This window comes from Carassius carassius, chromosome 29 (genome assembly GCF_963082965.1).
Source record: "Carassius carassius chromosome 29, fCarCar2.1, whole genome shotgun sequence".
Taxonomy (NCBI): Eukaryota; Metazoa; Chordata; class Actinopteri; order Cypriniformes; family Cyprinidae; genus Carassius; species Carassius carassius.
Window position 1 is genome coordinate 22,067,233 of NC_081783.1, and position 22,690 is coordinate 22,089,922.

The 22,690-nt window shown below is 39.7% G+C and overlaps 1 protein-coding gene across 16 annotated transcripts in view; it reads right to left on the reverse strand.

Annotated features, from left to right (window-relative positions):
* The window catches only part of LOC132109885 (protocadherin gamma-A12-like), a 176,037-nt gene that overhangs the window by 136,624 nt on the left and 16,723 nt on the right, over positions 1 to 22,690 (reverse strand). For 2 of the 16 annotated variants that reach the window (XM_059516329.1, XM_059516313.1), the window contains exon 1: positions 19,319 to 21,713. The exons of 6 other annotated variants lie outside the window; for them this stretch is intronic. In XM_059516329.1, the coding sequence (XP_059372312.1) occupies positions 19,319 to 21,679 (2,361 nt within the window). In that variant the 5' untranslated portion in view covers positions 21,680 to 21,713. Of the gene's footprint in view, positions 1 to 1,037; positions 3,471 to 4,992; positions 7,532 to 8,873; positions 11,409 to 13,332; positions 15,864 to 19,318; positions 21,714 to 22,690 lie in introns of those variants that run through there. 8 more of the 16 variants (XM_059516294.1, XM_059516317.1, XM_059516307.1 and 5 more) reach the window with 8 other exon arrangements.

Genomic DNA, 22,690 nt, shown 5'->3' on the forward strand with positions numbered 1-22,690 from the left:
GTATATAAGTCACTAAATGACCTAGGACCGAAATATATTGCAGATATGCTCACTGAATATAAACCTAACAGAGCACTCAGATCATTAGGATCGAGTCAGTTAGAAATACCAAGGGTTCACACAAAACAAGGGGAGTCCTCCTTTAGTTACTATGCCGCCCGCAGTTGGAATCAGCTTCCAGAAGAGACCAGATGTGCTAAAACACTGGTCACATTTAAATCTAGACTTAAAACTCATCTGTTTAGCTGTGCATTTATTGAATGAGCACTGTGCAATGTCCGAACTGATTGCAATATATATTTTCACTGTTTTTTTTTATTTAATTTTATGTAAAATCATTTTCTTACTGTTTTAAATTCATTTTAAATAAGTACAGTTTTAATAATTTTAAAAGTTTTAAAATTGCTTGTTTTATTCTTGTTATTATTTTTCTTCATTACTATTTTACTTTCTTTTATGTAAAGCACTTTGAATTACCATTGTGTACGAAATGTGCTATATAAATAAACTTGCCTTGCCTTGCCTTGAAATAAGAAGCACTCATGTTACCAAGTCCAAAAATCACAAGACCACAAATGTGACCATTTTATAAACAGTCCTAATGCATAAGAAAACCTAAATTTGTGAATAAAGCTCATCCATAAACTCTTATTATATGTCAAAACATGAATATAACACTTTGCTGAAAATGAAATGACTAGAGGGCATAGAACAACCAAATATTATCTGAGAATTTGAAAAGAGAAACGGCTCAATTACTATAATATTTGCTCCTATTATGCAAGTCTCAAGCAAGACGTCAGCAGCATCACACACGCCTGTACAGCACCATGGACAGCTAATATAAATATACCCTTTTTACTAAAATCCAAGTAAACTGGTAGTTCATGAAATAGTTTCAGGGAACAGACAACGTGAGGAATGCGAGAAAGTTAGCATTTATAAAACCATTAGAAAGCAAGCTGTCAAGAAAAGCAATCTGTAACCTCAAAATATTAAAAACATATTTTTTTAAAGAAAGACTTCTTCAGTCCTACCTGAAAGGAATCATTCATTTCCGCATCAATTCCTTCAAGATCATCCACAGCGGATTTCATCTTTTTCAGAGTCAGGTCAGTGGTCAGTGTATCCTCATTATAAGATCTGACGAACTTGAAGTCACTAGTGCGCGAGCCCGTGGTCAGGTATGCGTCATAATTGTAAGTGCTGCGGAGAGTTCCAGCGCCCTCCACATCTGCGTAATTTGGAGGCAGATACGCACTAGGAATGGCTACAGCTCCATCAAACAACAGTCTGGGCTTTCTCCTGCGACAAAACTTCACGGCAAGGATGATGATGATGAAGGTCAGGAAGAAAGTGGAAACGGACACCAGCGCGATGATCAAATAAAACGTCAGTTTGGAGCTGCTCTCGTCACGAGACATGTCTTTCAGTTCTGGAACTTCAGCCAAGTTATCTGATATAAGTAAATACAATGCGCACGTGGCTGAGAGAGAGGGCTGTCCGTTATCTCTCACGGACACAATGAAGTTCTGTTTCATGCTGTCAGATTCAGAAATGTCCCGCTGCGTCCTGATCTCTCCGCTGTGGACACCGATAGTGAAAAGTCCCGGATCTGTTGCTTTAATAATGTGATACGAGAGCCACGCGTTCTGGCCAGAATCCGCGTCCACGGCGATCACCTTGGAGACCAGGGAGCGCGCCTGCGCAGCTCTGGGTACCATCTCGGTCATGAAGGAGTTTCCTCCCGGAGAGGGGTATAATATCTGAGGGGAGTTGTCATTCTCATCCGTTATGAAGACACTCACGGTCACGTTACTGCTCAGAGGAGGAGAACCGTTGTCTCTGGCTAACACAAGCACTTTGAAACCTTTTAACTGTTCGTAATCAAACGACCTCACGGCATGAATGACCCCGGTGTCTCCGTTAATGGATAGAAAGGAGGACACCGGTGCGCCACTGAGATCAGAGGACAACAGAGAATAAACTACAGTGCCATTCTGTCTCCAGTCCGGGTCTGTAGCTGATACTGAACAAATAGAGGAGCCAGGTTTATTATTTTCTTGCACATGAGCTCTGTAACTCTGCTCCTGAAATACAGGTGGATTATCATTCACGTCAGCTACAGTCAGGTGAATATTCTTAGTGGAAGATAAAGGCGGAGAGCCCTCATCAGTAGCAGTAATTGTAATATTATAATCAGAGAGCAGCTCGCGGTCTAATTCACCTGTGGTCACCAGAGAAAAGTAATTTTTGATTGAAGGTACAAGTTTAAATAGGACGTTTTGCTGAATGGAGCAGCGCACCTGTCCGTTATTCTCAGAGTCTCTGTCCTGCACATTAATGATGCCAACCTCTGTACCGGGTAACACATTCTCAGGAACGGGGCTACGCAAAGATTTCACTCGTATCTCAGGAGCATTGTCATTAACATCTGCAAGTTCTATTACAACATTAGCATCACTGGATAAACCAAATCCATCTTTCCCTTCAACTAGTATTTCGTAATTGGCTTCGTCCTCGAAATCAAGTGCACCTGTAACCCGAATTTCACCTGTACTTTTATTCAAGTAGAAAAGCTTTCTTGCTCTTTCAGAGATACGACTAAATTCATACGACACTTCTCCATTTTGTCCCTCGTCAGCATCAGTAGCACTCACTGTCACCACTACAGTATCTAGAGGAGAATTTTCAGGCAGACTGACTTTATAGACGGCCTGACTAAAGACTGGAGCATTATCATTAGCATCCAGCACAGTGACGTGTATGGCTACAGTACCTGATCTCGGTGGAGACCCGCCGTCTACCGCAGTGAGAATTAATGTTACCTCTTTCTGCTGCTCACGATCCAACTCTTTTTCTAGCAGTAATTCCAGTTTTTTTACTCCGTCTACTTTTGAATTTATACTCAATTGAAAATTATCATTCTTCTGTAGACTGTATCTCTGAACTGCATTCTGTCCTATATCAGCATCATGAGCCGCATTCAAACGATAGCGTGTACCTCTATCAGCAGATTCCCTAATTTCAAATGTGATCAAATCCTTTGAGAAAACAGGCGAATTGTCGTTAATATCCTGAATTTGAACTGAAACATGATGCAGCTCTAATGGATCTTCTAGCATGAATTCAAAATTTAAAACACATGAAAGTCTGTCCCCACAAATCTCCTCTCTGTCGATTCTCTCCGCTACGATCAGTTCTCCAGTATTCAGATTAATGTCACAGTATCGTTTTCTGTTACCTTCCGTATCAATTCGAGCCTTACGAGATGACAGTCTGTTCACATCGAGCCCGAGATCCTTTGCTATATTTCCAATCACAGATCCTCGTTTCATCTCCTCTGGAAAAGAATAGCTCACGTCTCCATTAACGGTGTGCGCCATCAGCACGAAGAACAAAAGACCAAACATCTCAGCAGTAGCACAGAACCTTTGGAATTCTTGAAATATTAACCAAAAATTGATTCCAGTACTATAATAGTTGCCATGTACAAGCAAACATGTTTAACATTCAATTTAGAATAACAGACGTAGCTTATATCAGACAGTAAATCGGCGTCAAAGACTTTCTATGAAAAAAAAGACTAGATGAAAGCCTTATGTATGACATCACAAGCAGGGTGGAGAGATGTGTACTGAAGACCCACTGTTTTGCAGGTAAATAGCGACACTGTGAGTCAAAAGAAGAAAATGCACAATGTTCATATTTCTGACAGGTTTATTTCTGGGTTATACAGTTAATATAGTTTAGCGAAATAACAGCCGCAGCAACATTACCTGATGAGTGGGAGATAAACACGACCACAATATTTATAATATTCCGAGAGAGAGAGAGAGAGAGAGAGAGAGAGAGAGAGAGAGAGAGCGAATGACAGAGCAGCACATTGGACAGAAACAGGAAAACTTGCTTTATGACCGTTCTAAAATAAGTAAAGGGCGTTGAGAAAATTGCTGACATACGAAACTGCTTTTATAAACCAGTTTCACAAAAATACCGATAAGGAGAACGTTAAATTACTTAGAAACAGCATAATTTGTTTCAGATTCTGTTACATTCTCCCAGACAGCAAGCAGTTTCGGCCCAGAACCGGCCCACGTGAAATCCATGCGGGCCAAATCTGGGCCGAAATTGCTTGCTGGCTGGGCTGCATGTCGCAAAAATAAAATTAGTTTGAAATCACTATTAGACAATAGAACGAGATATCAGATTTCTTTCTTTAAGAGATCACCAAACAGCTTAAAACGTTTAGAATCTAACAAATAACTAAATACGACACAGTATTTGGCATTTATCAAGACAGACATAATTATCTAATTGACAATGAAGGGGCAGTCACTTCAACATAATTTATATTAAGAATTCCTTAACTAGCAATGAAAAAACAGTAATAAACTCGTGAGCGAGGATTTATAACTTTAGAAGTTTTTTTTTTTTTTTGGTATGGTCTTGTTTGAGCATTTTAAAGAGATAATACAAAGAAAACAAGCTACTTTTAAGCCTTCAAAATGAGCTTCAAAATCTTTAAGAGCCTGCTGTTATGGAAGGCAGTCCATTAAAATAAGCACACTTATGTAATCTTTAAGGTTAGAACTTTAAATAAGCAAATAAGAAAAGATACGTTAAATCGCAGAGGAGCACCCATGTCAGCCTCAAGTCCTTCACAAGAAAAATAAATAAATAAAATAAAATAAAAATAAAGAAAAAAAACAATCACAAGATGCACAAATGTAACGATGTCATAGAGAATACAACAGCAACAAACACGGCCTGTACAGCACCATGGACAGCTAATCTAAATTTTCTACTAAACTAGTGAACTGGGATTTAAAAATAAATACGAAATTAAATTAGTTAATAAAATTGTTTCACAGAACAGACAACGAGATGGATGCAGGGATGTTAGCATTCCTTAAACCATTAGAAAGTATATTGCCAATAAAAGTAATTCGCAAACCCATAATATTAAAATTATTTCTTTGTCAATCCTACCTGAAAGGAATCGCTCATTTCCACACCAAGCCCTTCAAGATCATCCACAGCGGACTGAGTCTTTTTCAGAGTCAAGTCACCAGTCAGTGTATCCTCATTATAAGATCTGACGAATTTGAAGTCACTAGTGCGCGAGCCCGTGGTCAGGTATGCGTCATAATTGTAAGTGCTGCGGAGAGTTCCCGCGCCCTCCACATCTGCGTAATTTGGAGGCAGATATGCACTGGGAATAGCTACAGCTCCATCAAACAACAGTCTGGGCTTTCTCCTGCGACAAAACCTCACGGCCAGGATGATGATGATGAAGGTCAGGAAGAAAGTGGAAACGGACACCAGCGCGATGATCAAATAAAACGTCATTTTGGAGCTGCTTTCCTCGCGAGACATGTCTTTCAGTTCTGGAACTTCAGCCAAGTTATCTGATATAAGTAAATACAATGCGCACGTGGCTGAGAGAGAGGGCTGTCCGTTATCTCTCACGGATACAATGAGGTTCTGTTTCATGCTGTCAGATTCAGAAATGTCCCGTTGCGTCCTGATCTCTCCGCTGTGGACACCGATAGTGAAAAGTCCCGGATCTGTCGCTTTAATAATGTGATACGAGAGCCAAGCGTTCTGGCCAGAATCCGCGTCCACGGCGATCACCTTGGAGACCAGGGAGCGCGCCTGCGCAGCTTTGGGTACCATCTCGGTCATGAAGGAGTTTCCTTCCGGAGAGGGGTATAATATCTGAGGGGAGTTGTCATTCTCATCCGTTATGAAGACACTCACGGTCACGTTACTTCTCAGAGGAGGAGGACCGTTGTCTCTGGCTAACACGAGCACTTTGAAACTTTTCAGCTGTTCGTAATCAAACGAGCTCACGGCATGAATGACTCCGGTGTCTCCGTTAATGGATAGAAAGGAGGACACCGGTGCGCCACTGAGATCAGAGGACAACAGAGAATAAACTACAGTGCCATTCTGTCTCCAGTCCGGGTCTGTAGCTGATACTGAACAAATAGAGGAGCCAGGTTTGTTATTTTCTTGCACATGAGCTCTGTAACTCTGCTTCTGAAATACAGGTGGATTATCATTCACGTCAGCTACAGTCAGGTGAATATTCTTAGTGGAAGATAAAGGCGGAGAGCCCTCATCAGTAGCAGTAATTGTAATATTATAATCAGAGAGCAGCTCGCGGTCTAATTCACCTGTGGTCACCAGAGAAAAGTATTTTTTGATTGAAGGTACGAGTTTAAATGGGACGTTTTGTTGAATGGAGCAGCGCACCTGTCCGTTATTCTCAGAGTCCCTGTCCTGCACATTAATGATGCCAACCTCTGTACCGGGTAACACATTCTCAGGAACGGGGCTACGCAAAGATTTCACTCGTATCTCAGGAGCATTGTCATTAACATCTGCAAGTTCTATTACAACATTAGCATCACTAAATAAACCAAATCCATCTTTCCCTTCAACTAGTATTTCGTAATTGGCTTCGTCCTCGAAATCAAGTGCACCTGTAACCCGAATTTCACCTGTACTTTTATTCAAGTAGAAAAGCTTTCTTGCTCTTTCAGAGATACGACTAAATTCATACGACACTTCTCCATTTTGTCCCTCGTCAGCATCAGTAGCGCTCACTGTCACCACTACAGTATCTAGAGGAGAATTTTCAGGCAGACTGACTTTATAGACGGCCTGACTAAAGACTGGAGCATTATCATTAGCATCCAGCACAGTGACGTGTATGGCTACAGTACCTGATCTCGGTGGAGACCCGCCGTCTACCGCAGTGAGAATTAATGTTACCTCTTTCTGCTGCTCACGATCCAGCTCTTTTTCTAGCAGTAATTCCAGTTTTTTTACGCCGTCTACTTTTGAATTTATACTCAATTGAAAATTATCATTCTTCTGTAGACTGTATCTCTGAACTGCATTCTGTCCTATATCAGCATCATGAGCCGAATTCAAACGATAGCGTGTACCTCTAACAGCAGATTCCCTAATTTCAAATGTGATCAAATCTTTTGAGAAAACAGGCGTATTGTCGTTAATATCCTGAATTTGAACTGAAACATGATGCAGCTCTAATGGATCTTCTAGCATGAATTCAAAATTTAAAACACATGAAAGTCTGTCCCCACAAATCTCCTCTCTGTCGATTCTCTCCGCTACGATCAGTTCTCCAGTATTCAGATTAATGTCACAGTATCGTTTTCTGTTACCTTCCGTATCAATTCGAGCCTTACGAGATGACAGTCTGTTCACATCGAGCCCGAGATCCTTTGCTATATTTCCAATCACAGATCCTCGTTTCATCTCCTCTGGAAAAGAATAGCTCACGTCTCCATTAACGGTGTGCGCCATCAGCACGAAGAACAAAAGACCAAACATCTCAGCAGTAACACGGAACCTTTGGAATTCTTGAAATATTAACCAGAAATTGATTCCAGTACTATAATAATTGCCATGTACAAGCAAACATGTATAAAATTCAATTTAGAATAACAGACGTAGCTTATATCAGACAGTAAATCGGCGTCAAAGATTTTCTATGAAAAAAAGACTAGATGAAAGCCCTATGTATGACATCACAAGCAGGGTGGAGAGATGTGTACTGAAGACCCACTGTTCTGCAGGTAAATAGCGACACTGTGAGTCAAAAGATGAAAATGCACAATGTTCATATTTCTGACAGGGTTATTTCTGAGTTATAAAGTTAATATAGTTTAGCGAAATAACAGCCGCAGCAACATTACCTGATGAGTGGGAGATAGACACGACCACAATATTTATAATATTCCGAGAGAGAGAGAGAGAGAGAGAGAGAGAGAGAGAGAGAGAGCGAATGACAGAGCAGCACAATGGACAGAAACGGGAAAACTTGCTTTATGACCGTTCTAAAATAAGTAAAGGGCGTTTTAAAAAATTGCTGACATACGAAACTGCTTTTATAAACCAATTTCACAAAAATGCCGATGAGGAGAACGTTAAATTAATTAGAAACAGCTTCGTTTGTTTCAGATTACTTTACATTCTGATGTCGCAAAAATAAAATTAGTTTGAAATCACTATTAGACAATAGAACGAGATATCAGATTTATCTCTTTAAGAGATCACCAAACAGCTTAAAACGTTTAGAATCTAACAAATAACTAGATACGACACAGTATTTGGCATTTATCAAGGCAGACATAATTATCTAATTGACAATGTAGGGGCAGTCACTTCAACATAATTTATATTAAGAATTCCTTAACTAGCAATGAAAAAAAGAAAAGAAAACAGTAATAAACTCGTGAACCTGGATTTATGATTTTAGATTATTATTATTTTTTTGGTATGGTCTTGTTTGAGCAATTTAAAGAGATAATATAAATAAAACATCTACTTATAAGCCTTCAAAATTACCTTCAAAATCTTTAAGAGCCTGTTGTTAGTGAAGGCAGTCCATTAAAATAAGCACACTTATGTAATCTTTAAGGTTAGAACATTAAATAAGTAAATAAGAAAAGATACGTTAAATCGCAGAGAAGCACCCATGTTAGCATCAAGTCCTTCACAAAAAAAAAAAAAAAAAAAAAAAAAACTAACAAACAAAAAAAAAAAAACAATCACAAGATGCACAAATGTAACGATGTCATAAAGAATACAACAGCAACAAACACGGCCTGTACAGCACCATGGACAGCTAATCTAAATATGCATTTTCTACTAAACTAGTGAACTGGGATTTAAAAATAAATACGAAATTAAATTAGTTAATAAAATTGTTTCACAGAACAGACAACGAGATGGATGCAGGGATGTTAGCATTCCTTAAACTATTGGAAAGTATGTTGCCAATAAAAGTAATTTGCAAACACATAATATTAAAATTATTTCTTTGTCAATCCTACCTGAAAGGAATCGCTCATTTCCACACCAAGCCCTTCAAGATCATCCACAGCGGACTGAGTGTTTTTCAGAGTCAGGTCAGTGGTCAGCGTGTCTTCATTATAAGATCTGACGAACTTGAAGTCACTAGTGCGCGAGCCCGTGGTCAGGTATGCGTCATAATTGTAAGTGCTGCGGAGAGTTCCCGCGCCCTCCACATCTGCGTAATTCGGAGGCAGATACGCGCTGGGAATAGCTAAAGCTCCATCAAACAACAGTCTGGGCTTTCTCCTGCGACAAAACCTTACGGCCAGGATGATGATGATGAAGGTCAGGAAGAAAGTGGAAACGGACACCAGCGCGATGATCAAATAAAAGGTCAGTTTGGAGCTGCTCTCGTCGCGAGACATGTCTTTCAGTTCTGGAACTTCAGCCAAGTTATCTGATATAAGTAAATACAATGCGCACGTGGCTGAGAGAGAGGGCTGTCCGTTATCTCTCACGGATACAATGAGGTTCTGTTTCATGCTGTCAGATTCAGAAATGTCCCGTTGCGTCCTGATCTCTCCGCTGTGGACACCGATAGTGAAAAGTCCCGGATCTGTGGCTTTAATAATGTTATACGAGAGCCAAGCGTTCTGGCCAGAATCCGCGTCCACGGCGATCACCTTGGAGACCAGGGAGCGCGCCTGCGCAGCTTTGGGTACCATCTCGGTCATGAAGGAGTTTCCTTCTGGAGAGGGGTATAATATCTGAGGGGAGTTGTCATTTTCATCCGTTATGAAGACACTCACGGTCACGTTACTGTTCAGAGGAGGAGAACCGTTGTCTCTGGCTAACACGAACACTTTGAAACTTTTCAGCTGTTCGTAATCAAACGACCTCACGGCATGAATGACCCCGGTGTCTCCGTTAATGGATAGAAAGGAGGACACCGGTGCGCCACTGAGATCAGAGGACAACAGAGAATAAACTACAGTGCCATTCTGTCTCCAGTCCGGGTCTGTAGCTGATACTGAACAAATAGAGGAGCCAGGTTTATTATTTTCTTGCACATGAGCTCTGTAACTCTGCTCCTGAAATACAGGTGGATTATCATTCACGTCAGCTACAGTCAGGTGAATATTCTTAGTGGAAGATAAAGGCGGAGAGCCCTCATCAGTAGCAGTAATTGTAATATTATAATCAGAGAGCAGCTCGCGGTCTAATTCACCTGTGGTCACCAGAGAATAATAATTTTTGATTGAAGGTACGAGTTTAAATGGGACGTTTTGCTGAATGGAGCAGCGCACCTGTCCGTTATTATCAGAGTCTCTGTCCTGCACATTAATGATGCCAACCTCTGTACCGGGTAACACATTCTCAGGAACGGGACTGGTGAGAGATTTAAGTATTGTTATGGGGGCGTTATCATTGACATCAATAACATCTATTAATACGGTGGAGTAACTAGCTAAACCCTGACCATCTTTAGCTTGAATGGGAAGTTCAAATGTACTCTCTATCTCATGATCAATCTGCCCGGTTAATTTAATCTCGCCAGATACTAAATCGATGAAAAATAGTTGCTGGACCTTTTGAGGTAAATGACCAAACGCATACGTTACTTCACCGTTTTGTCCCTCGTCAGCATCAGTAGCGCTCACTGTCACCACTACAGTATCTAGAGGAGAATTTTCAGGCAGACTGACTTTATAGACGGCCTTACTAAAGACTGGAGCATTATCATTAGCATCCAGCACAGTGACGTGTATGGCTACAGTACCTGATCTCGGTGGAGTCCCTCCGTCTACCGCAGTGATAATTAATGTTACCTCTTTCTGCTGCTCACGATCCAACTCTTTATTCAGCACGAGTTGACCATATTTTCTTCCATTTGCCCTGGTTAGTACATGAAGGCGAAAGTGTTCATTGTTTTGAAGTGTATATGACTGCACTGAATTCCGATCAATATCTGCATCATAAGCTTCTTCTAGTATGTATGGTGAACCTTTGTCTGCTGATTCTCGTATTTCGAATTTAATAACACTTTCTTTGAACTGAGGTGAATTGTCATTAATGTCCTCGATATTGAGAATGAAGTGATGCAGCTCTAAAGGATTTTCCAGTACAAACTCATTTTTAATTACGCAAGAAGCTTTCTTCCCGCAAATCTCCTCTCTGTCGATTCTCTCCGCTGCGATCAGTTCTCCAGTATTCAGATTAATGTCACAGTATCGTTTTCTGTTACCTTCAGTATCAATCCGCGCTTTTCGATATGACAGTCTGTTCACATCAAGCCCGAGATCCTTTGCTATATTTCCAATCACAAATCCGCGTTTCATCTCCTCCGGAAAAGAATAGCTCACGTCTCCATTAGCGGTGTGCGCCATCAGCACGAAGAACAGAAACCCAAACATCACAGCAGCAACGCGTAAGGTTTTAATCTTTCTATATCAAAATAAAAAAAAAATGTATTGAAGTTATCAGCATGTAAAGCCAGATAAAATTACTTAATTTAGTTCATGGTCGATATAAGAGAACAATAGAGGAATACACCGCTCACCGTCGACGATTTACAGCGAGCTGAGAGGTCAGTTCTCAATAGATGACATCATGAACAGGATGGAGAGAAACAATATGAACGTCAAATATTGCAATGGTGAACAGCGACACTATGAGTTCAATTATACAACTGCAGAAACTCTCATAAACCTTCTGACAAGTACAACTTGGATATAACACTTAAAGTGCACACAAAATGGCATGTTTATAGTTTAAAACATACTTGTAGGATATCAAGAGAGAAGAAGCTAAAATTTCACATTTCCAAGATACTTTGTGGTTTGCCCATGGCACGAAAATGTATTCTACATCACAGACAATAAGTTAAAATGCATCAAAGCCTACATTTGAATACTGAAGTCTTGGTATGCCATCTTAAAATAAAAAAAATACAAAATACAGTTGCAAGTCATATTATGCGATCCTATGGCAGTTTTCACAATTAAACCGAGAGCCTTTTTTTCATTGTGAATTTTAAATGAGTAAATCTGTGTTTTATGAGTACAATTCTTTCTCTTCCTTTAATCCGTGTGTCAAATCGACTCCAGCCTCTGTAGCATGACATACTATAGTTAGTTATTCCACAGTGTTTAGACCTCCAGTCAGACGCTCTAATATTTAACCAAATATTTGTTTTATGCTTAAGTAATTAGTAAGAGCTCATTATCTGAGGGGAAAAACTGAAATACACTAACTTAACACACATGAAATATTTCAAAGCAACTGTGCAACTGGAAATATCACACGATTTTAAAATTGACCCAGGAGAAAATATAATATAATGTGCATGAAGCATGCCTTGAACCACGAATGTTTACAAAAAAGTACTTAGTGCTTAACGTCAGTCTTGAATTGCGCCATGGAAGTGAAATTATCTCAATCATGAATAATTCACAAATTGTTTTCTTACTTAATTCAAAAGCTGAAACGTTTAATGAAAGGACAGGGTTACACAGGACTAAATTGAGAAAAAAAAGAGAGAGAGAAAAAAAATAAACTATAACCGGCAAATGGGTCTCAGTTTAACTTTTCTTCTCACTGTCGATAATTTCATGATTTAAAAAGGCGAATCACTCTATATGTAAATTTTCAGATCATAAAAATACACATATATCAGAGAAAAGTCTGCATGGTCTGTTTCATTAACAACAAATGGACTATAAACATGTACTTTCCCATTCCTTTCAAAATACATCAAATTCAAACTTAATGTAAAACTACAAAGCAATAAAACAATCACAAAAACAGGCCAGTCATCAATCATCCTACCAATTTCGATTAATTCATTTCCCTGCGGAGGCACATAAAAATGATCTCAATATTCATAGTATTTCGAAAATAGGACATAGATTACATTACATATGTAGGAGCAACAATCCTCAGAACAGTAAATACCAGTGCAGCACCATGGACAGCAACAATCTCCAATCTGACTTAAAACGGATTTTTAAAGGATTTTGCTGGCCAAAATATTACTGGTAAATGAGTTTAATTCACTTTATTAACTTCACATAAATGAAACGTAGATGAGAGAAACGAAAAACATTATACAATTAAAAACGACAGAAACTAGAAAGACACAAAAATGGAAGTTAGACAAAGCGAAGACCCTGTAAGAACTATTATTTAGCACAAGAAAGACTTCGATTACTATGCAAGGTCACCAAAAAAACAAATTGGTAAAGATTGCTTAACTAATAATTGCTCAAACCTGACCATACACATCTAAAAATAAATTATAAAAAAGTCCAGAGTCTACTTTCAGATTACAAATTGCTCTTTAAAAATGGTTTGTGTCTTAAAAAAAGATCTTATATGTGTCACGAGAATTTTTTTACGAGAACAGAGTCTCTTGTTAGTGAAAGTCTATTTACTACATGAACAAATTTATTCTGTTAACACACACATTATTTTAAAAAGCGATTTTATTAGTCCTACCTGAAACGAATCGGTCACTTCCGCATCGAGTCCTTCAAGATAATCCACAGCGGATTGAGTCTTTTTCAGAGTCAGGTCAGCAGTCAGTGTATCCTCATTATAAGATCTGACGAACTTGAAGTCACTAGTGCGCGAGCCCGTGGTCAGGTATGCGTCATAATTGTAAGTGCTGCGGAGAGTTCCCGCGCCCTCATCTGCGTAATTTGGAGGAAGATACGCGCTGGGAATGGCTACAGCTCCATCAAACAACAGTCTGGGCTTTCTCCTGCGACAAAATCTCACGGCCAAGATGATGATGATGAAGGTCAGGAAGAAAGTGGAAACGGACACCAGCGCGATGATCAAATAAAACGTCAGTTTGGAGCTGCTCTCGTCGCGAGACATGTCTTTCAATTCTGGAACTTCAGCCAAGTTATCTGATATAAGTAAATACAATGCGCACGTGGCTGAGAGAGAGGGCTGTCCGTTATCTCTCACGGACACAATGAGGTTCTGTTTCATGCTGTCAGATTCAGAAATGTCCCGCTGCGTCCTGATCTCTCCGCTGTGGACACCGATAGTGAAAAGTCCCGGATCTGTCGCTTTAATAATGTGATACGAGAGCCACGCGTTCTGGCCAGAATCCGCGTCCACGGCGATCACCTTGGAGACCAGGGAGCGCGCCTGCGCAGCTTTGGGTACCATCTCGGTCATGAAGGAGTTTCCTTCCGGAGAGGGGTATAATATCTGAGGGGAGTTGTCATTCTCATCCGTTATGAAGACACTCACGGTCACGTTACTGCTCAGAGGAGGAGAACCGTTGTCTCTGGCTAACACGGACACTTTGAAACTTTTCAGCTGTTCGTAATCAAACGAGCTCACGGCATGAATGACCCCGGTGTCTCCGTTAATGGATAGAAAGGAGGACACCGGTGCGCCACTGAGATCAGAGGACAACAGAGAATAAACTACAGTGCCATTCTGTCTCCAGTCCGGGTCTGAAGCTGATACTGAACAAATAGAGGAGCCAGGTTTGTTATTTTCTTGCACATGAGCTCTGTAACTCCGCTCCTGAAATACAGGTGGATTATCATTCACGTCAGCTACAGTCAGGTGAATATTCTTAGTGGAAGATAAAGGCGGAGAGCCCTCATCAGTAGCAGTAATTGTAATATTATAATCAGAGAGCAGCTCGCGGTCTAATTCACCTGTGGTCACCAGAGAATAGTAATTTTTGATTGAAGGTACGAGTTTAAATGGGACGTTTTGCTGAATGGAGCAGCGCACCTGTCCGTTATTCTCAGAGTCTCTGTCCTGCACATTAATGATGCCAACCTCTGTACCGGGTAACACATTCTCAGGAACGGGACTGTTAAGTGATTTAAGTATAAGAATTGGGGCATTGTCATTTATGTCAGTAATTTCTATTACAATTTTTGAGTCTGAGGAAAGACCATATCCGTCCTTAGCCTCAACAATAATTTCATACCTTGATTCGTCTTCAAAATCTATTCGGCCTTTCACGGCAATTTGTCCAGTTTGATGATCCAATGAAAATGTTTCTATTGCAGATTCAGATAAATGCCCAAATTCATATGTCACTTCTCCATTTTGTCCCTCGTCAGCATCAGTAGCGCTCACTGTCACCACTACAGTATCTAGAGGAGAATTTTCAGGCAGACTGACTTTATAGACGGCCTGACTAAAGACTGGAGCATTATCATTAGCATCCAGCACAGTGACGTGTATGGCTACAGTACCTGATCTCGGTGGAGTCCCTCCGTCTACCGCAGTGAGAATTAATGTTACCTCTTTCTGCTGCTCACGATCCAGGTCTTTATCAAGCACCAACTCGACATACTTGCTTCCATCTGTTTTTGAATTCACCGCTAAATTAAAATTATTATTTTGTTCTAATATATATTTTTGTACTGAATTGCGGCCGACATCAGCATCTCGAGCCTCAATGATACGAAAGCGAGCACCTTTAATGGCATTTTCACTTATTTCAAGCTTGATTACATTTTTGGGAAATATTGGCGTATTGTCATTAATGTCTTGGATTTGTAAAACAACACGATGCAGTTCCAAAGGGTTTTCTAACACAAATTCGAAATTAAGCGTACAGGAAAGCCTCTCCTTACAAAGCACCTCTCTATCTATCCGATCGGCCACTATCATTTCTCCCGTTCTCAAATTAATTTCGCAGAATCGTTTTTTGTTACCTTCAGCATCTATGCGAGCTTTACGAGATGTAAGTGTGTTCACATCAAGCCCGAGATCCTTTGCAAAATTTCCAATCACAGATCCGCGATTCATTTCCTCCGGCAAAGAATAGCTCAAATCTCCATAAGCAGCGTGCGTAAGAACTATAATCATAGAAATGCCCACAATCAGACAATGCGTCGGAAAGAATCTGCGATCCATATTTCCTATGCAGGCTAATATTAAACAAAACTAGCATATATCCGAGCACTAAATGAAAGCAAAATGAGTAGAAACCTCGCTGAGGCGGATACAATGGACGCGACCAGTAGCCAGAGTCGAATAATATTTCAGTATAGCTGTTTTGTCTTTACAAGGAATGACATCATAAACAGGGTGGAGAAAAAAATAACATTATGTCTCAAAACCTCTGCAGGTAAACAGCGACTCTAGGCGTTAAAATGTGAAAACTACAATTTATGATCTCAACAGATGTGGGCCATGCACAGGAAAGGCTCAACAAAAAGAGTACAATTAATGTGTCAAACAAACAATAAATAAATAATTGAACATTGAAACCGTAGTTATCGAAGTGTAAATGAATACAACGCTGAACAGAAACAACAGAAAACAAATATTAATTTCACAAAAAAAAAAAAAATGCTACTATTATAGTCTAATCTGACAAAATGTTAAATGCCAGGAATATAAAATGCTGAAAATGTTAATTATTTGCAAAAATAAAGACATTTGAAAGAACTGATGATAATAAGACATACAAGCTTACATATCACTGAACAAATAAATGTCTGCTCACATATCAACTGGAGAGGAAACCTCACTTAATTGATAAAAAAAAAAAAAAAGCTTCTGCTCTCGGTGAGTTAATATATGTGTCAGTGTCATTTTTAACAAAATGTGTAAATAACAATACTCGAGAAAAGAAAATCCTGAATTCAATGAACGCCAGAACCTTAAGAAAAAACATCTGGATTTACAGTGGTGGCCTCAATAGTAGAACACTACAGTAGTATTAAAATGGTTTGAAGTCAGTTATTTATATATTTTGCTTTAGTGTGTCGGCTGGAAATATCAGTTTACTTTTCCAAACATTTCTTTTGTCATTAATTGCAATAATCCAGTGAGATTTTTGTTTACATAAGGGGTCTGACAACAGCCAGTTCTCCACACAGAGATCTGATCTCAGCCTCATCCAGTCTGTCTGGAATGACATGAGGAAACAGAATAAATTAAAACAGACTAAATCCAGAAGAACTGTGGCAATGTCTCCAAGACACCCGATTCGAACGTTATCACTCGATTGAATGGGCGTTATCAGAGGTTATCAGCCCATAGATATGGGCCAGGAGGGGCCTACTGCGCCTACTAGTAGGCTCAGAAGGCCATTATCATCCATCCACATGGTTAATCACCCACAAATATACAAGAGAAGACTCCAGATCCAATCCCAGAATTCCTGCTCACCGGTAATCTGAAGTCTACTGGATGACGCGGCAACGTTTCGATATTTCCAGCTTGATATTTTCAGGTAAGACTATTAAAATGATAAAACTGAGCATTTAAACTGTAATGGAATCGTATTGCGTGACATGATTGTTGACATGAGATAACCGTATTGCGATGTGTCTGCAAACGTTATCGCTAGACCATATTACGTTATTAGCCTGTCGTTACGTTAACGTTGCATGCTTTATGTGAGCATTAACGTTGCTAATAAGCATGTTTTTACGTCTGAATCTAATGGGGGTATTTAGTTTCTAGTTAAACGCAAAGTTAAACTGTAAAAATCTATCTATCTATCTATCTATCTATCTATCTATCTATCTATCTATCTATCTATCTATCTATCTATCTATCTATCTATCTATCTATCTATCTATCTGTCTGTCTGTCTGTCTGTCTGTCTGTCTCTATAGCTAGCTAGCTGTGTTTATATTTATATACATATATAGCTAGCTGTGTATCTATCTATCTATCTATCTATCTATCTATCTATCTATCTATCTATCTATCTATCTATCTATCTATCTATCTATCTATCTATCTATTTATCTATCTATCGCACCAAATATCCCTCGACACTGAACTTGAAACATAAAACCCAAAGGTCTGCCTGTCTGTCTGTTTAGCTGTCTGTCTGCCTGCCTGTGTTACATTAATGTCTCTTTACCTAACTTTTTTGTCTCCCTTTACAGCATACATTTCCAGCTGGTTGCAAGGACTTCTGTGGCAAGTTTGTTTTATTACTTCCATGCTCTATGTCTTTGTTGAACTATCCAAAGTTAGGTTTTTGGCTGTTTAGAATTTATTGTTCACAAATCTGTCTTGTGCAAATTTCTCTCTGTTTATGTTTTAGGTTGAAGATGGCCCAGAGAGGTAAGCCTTACAGTTGCTAATCTAGAAGCATTAGGCAAGAGTGTCTGAGAACGATGGTATGATCTGCAACACTGTCTTTTTTTTATTACTGATTTATTACTGACTATCTATTTCTTTCTTTGTTGTTATTTGACAAGAGAGAACTCCCATTAATGGGAATCAAAAGGAAACCCTGAAATCAATATGGGTTACATTAGGCCTATGATATGGCTTCAGTGAGGCGTTATCGAGCATACACAATATGCAATAAGCCTGTAAGAGTGTACTTTTACAGTTTAACTAGAAACTAAATTCCCCCATTAGCTTCAGACGTAAATACACACTCACATTAGCAACGTTAATGCTCACATAAAACATGCAACGTTAACGTAACGACAGGCTAATAACGTAATATTGCCGTTAGGGATAACGTTTGCAGACACATCGCAATATGGTTATCTCATGTCAACAATCATGTCACGCAATACGATTGTATGTATTGTTTTCCCTTACCGGCTAATTAATAACAGTTTAAATGCTCAGTTTTATCATTTAAATAGTCTTACCGGAATATATTAAGCTGGAAATATCGCAACGTTGCCGCGTTCGTCCAGTAGACTTCCGATTACCGGTGAGCAGGAATTCTGGGATTGGATCTGGAGTCTTCTCTTGTATATTTGTGGGTGATTAACCATGTGGATGGATGATAACGGCCTTCTGAGCCTACTAGTAGGCGCAGTAGGCCCCTCCTGGCCCATATCTATGGGCTGATAACCTCTGATAACGCCCATTCAATTGAGTGATAACATTCCAATCGGGTGTCCAAGATGCATCAAGAAACTTGCAAAGCTACCTGAAAAACAATGCACAAGTGAACCAAAGGTTGCTTTAAATGCAAAAGATGGTCACACCAAATTTTCATTTAATTTAGTTAATATAAGTTAATTGATAAAAACAAATATTTATGACATTATTTTTGACAGCATCCTAGTTTTACAGCATTTTTACACAAATGCCTAAAACTTTTAACAGTACTGTAGCTTTGCGGGTTTCTTTAAACATCTTGGAGATGCTGTCACAGTTCTTCTGGATTTAGTCTGTCTCAGTTTGTTCTGTTTCTTCATGTCATTCAAAACAGACTGGATGAGGCTGAGATTAGATCTCGTGTGGAGAACTAGCTGTTGTCAGACTCCTTGTGTAAAATAAAAATCTCACTGGATTATTACAAGTAATGGCAAAATGAATGTTTGGAAGTGTAAAATGTGTATTTACTACTGATGATACAGCAAAAGATGGAAATGACTGATGTATTTTTTTTATTATTTTTTAGCTGGTGAGAATAGTGTTTTTTATAATTTTGTCCACCAGTGTAAATCCATGCCTAATAAACCGGAATACATTCAAAATAAATTATTATTAATCTTACCTCATTTGATTGTGCATCAAGTCCTTCAAGATCATATAAAGCTGTCTTTTTCAGAGTCAGGTCAGCAGTTAGTGTATCCTCATTATAAGATCTGACGAACTTGAAGTCACTAGTGCGCGAGCCCGTGGTCAGGTATGCGTCATAATTGTAAGTGCTGCGGAGAGTTCCCGCGCCCTCCACATCTGCGTAATTTGGAGGAAGATACGCGCTGGGAATGGCTACAGCTCCATCAAACAACAGTCTGGGCTTTCTCCTGCGACAAAACCTCACGGCCAGGATGATGATGATGAAGGTCAGGAAGAAAGTGGAAACGGACACCAGCGCGATGATCAAATAAAACGTCAGTTTGGAGCTGCTCTCGTCACGGGACATGTCTTTCAGTTCTGGAACTTCAGCCAAGTTATCTGATATAAGTAAATACAATGCGCACGTGGCTGAGAGAGAGGGCTGTCCGTTATCTCTCACGGACACAATGAGGTTCTGTTTCATGCTGTCAGATTCAGAAATGTCCCGCTGCGTCCTGATCTCTCCGCTGTGGACACCGATAGTGAAAAGTCCCGGATCTGTCGCTTTAATAATGTGATACGAGAGCCACGCGTTCTGGCCAGAATCCGCGTCCACGGCGATCACCTTGGAGACCAGGGAGCGCGCCTGCGCAGCTTTGGGTACCATCTCGGTCATGAAGGAGTTTCCTTCCGGAGAGGGGTATAATATCTGAGGGGAGTTGTCATTCTCATCCGTTATGAAGACACTCACGGTCACGTTACTGTTGAGAGGAGGAGAACCGTTGTCTCTGGCTAACACGAGCACTTTGAAACTTTTTAACTGTTCGTAATCAAACGACCTCACGGCATGAATGACCCCGGTGTCTCCGTTAATGGACAGAAAGGAGGACACCGGTGCGCCACTGAGATCAGAGGACAACAGAGAATAAACTACAGTGCCATTCTGTCTCCAGTCCGGGTCTGTAGCTGATACTGAACAAATGGAGGAGCCAGGTTTATTATTTTCTTGCACATGAGCTCTGTAACTCTGCTCCTGAAATACAGGTGGATTATCATTCACGTCAGCTACAGTAAGGTGAATATTCTTAGTGGAAGATAAAGGCGGAGAGCCCTCATCAGTAGCAGTAATTGTAATATTATAATCAGAGAGCAGCTCGCGGTCTAATTCACCTGTGGTCACCAGAGAATAGTAATTTTTGATTGAAGGTACGAGTTTAAATGGGACGTTTTGCTGAATGGAGCAGCGCACCTGTCCGTTATTCTCAGAGTCTCTGTCCTGCACATTAATGATGCCAACCTCTGTACCGGGTAACACATTCTCAGGAACAGGGATTTTGAGAGATTTAATCATAATTATAGGGACATTATCGTTGATATCAACAACATCGATAACCACAGCAGAGTAACTGGCTAAACCTTGGCCATCTTTAGCTTGAATTGGCAGCTCAATTGAGCTTTCTTCCTCATAATCAAGGAGACCTGTTAGTTTAATTTCACCAGACAATGAATCCAGCGAAAATGTTTTCATGTGGGTTTCAGGCAGATGTCCAAATTCATACATCACTTCTCCATTATGTCCTTCGTCAATATCGGTTGCAATTACTGTCACCACTACAGTATCTAGAGGAGAATTTTCAGGCAGACTGACTTTATAGACGGCCTGACTAAAGACTGGAGCATTATCATTAGCATCCAGCACAGTGACGTGTATGGCTACAGTACCTGATCTCGGTGGAGTCCCTCCGTCTACCGCAGTGAGAATTAATGTTACCTCTTTCTGCTGCTCACGATCCAACTCTTTATTCAGCATGAGTTCGCCATATTTTCTTCCATTTTCCCGAGTAACTACGTTTAAAATGAAGTGGTCATTGTTTTGAAGTATATATGTTTGCACCGAATTCACACCAATATCCGCATCATGGGCCTCATCTAATAAGTAACGAGATCCTTTGACTGCAGATTCCCTCATTTCGAGACTGATTAAAGTTTGTTTGAATAAAGGTGAATTATCATTTATATCTTGAATATTAAGAATAAAGCGATGCAGCTCCAAAGGGTTTTCCAACACGAGCTCCTGTTTCATAACGCATGAAGCTTTCTTTCCACAAAGCCCCTCTCTGTCGATTCTCTCCGCTACGGTCAGTTCTCCAGTGTTCAAATTAATGTCACAGTATCGTTTTCCGTTTCCTTCCGTGTCAATGCGAGCATTACCAGATGAAAGTCTGTTCACATCAAGCCCTAGATCTTTTGCTATATTTCCAATCACAGATCCGCGTTTCATCTCCTCTGGAAAAGAATAGCTCACGTCTCCATTAGCGGTGTGCGCCATCAGCACGAAGAACAAAAACCCAAACATCTCAGCGGCAACGCGTAAGATTTTATCTCTCTATATGGAATGAACAAAAATGTACTGGAAGGTTAACCACATCTAAAAGGACAGTAAAAATACAAAATCTATTTCAGGTTTGGTATAAGAAGACAAAAGAGCAAGGCACCGCTCACCATTGACGATTTTTAGAGCCAGCTGAGATGTCAGTCCTGAATATGACATCATGAACAGGGTGGAGAGAAACAGTAATGCCATTGTCAACGGTTGCACTGGTGAACAGCGACACTAAGAGTTCAATTATGAAACTGTATAAACGCATGCCTCTGATATGCAAAACTTGGATATAACACTTATGATGCATTGGCTTAAAAATGACATACCTGTAGAGTCAAACATCCTTGTAGGATGTTACAAGGGAAGAAGCTAAAAATTCACATTTACAAGATACTTCGTAGTCTGTCCATGCCATGAATTTTTTTTTAAATTAAATTAAATAAAAAAAATTCTTACATGACAGACAATAAGTTAAAATACATTAAGGTTGATGTGTACCACCATGGTATGACATCTTAAAATCTAAATCGCGAAAACCAGTTTACAAGACATATGTGACCATGTGGCAGTCTTCACAGATAAACAGATGGCTTTTTTTTATTGGGAAGAATATACGAGTAAGCATGAGTTGCTTGAGTACAGTCCACACTCTTCCTTCAATCCCTGTTTCAAAACCACTCCAGCCTCTGTAGTATGACATACTATAGTTAGCTATTGCACAGTGTTTAGACCTCCAACCAGACGCTTAAAAATTAAACAAATATTTATTTTATGCTTAAGTAATTAGTAAGAGCTCATTATAGGAGAGGGAAAAACTGAAATACACTAACTTAACACACATGAAATGTTTCAAAGCAACTGTGCAATTGGAAATATCACATGATTTAAAAATTGACACAGGAGAAAATATAATATAATGTGCATGTTGAAGCACGCCTTGCACCACGAATATTTACAAAAAAGTACTTAGTGCTAAAAGTCCAT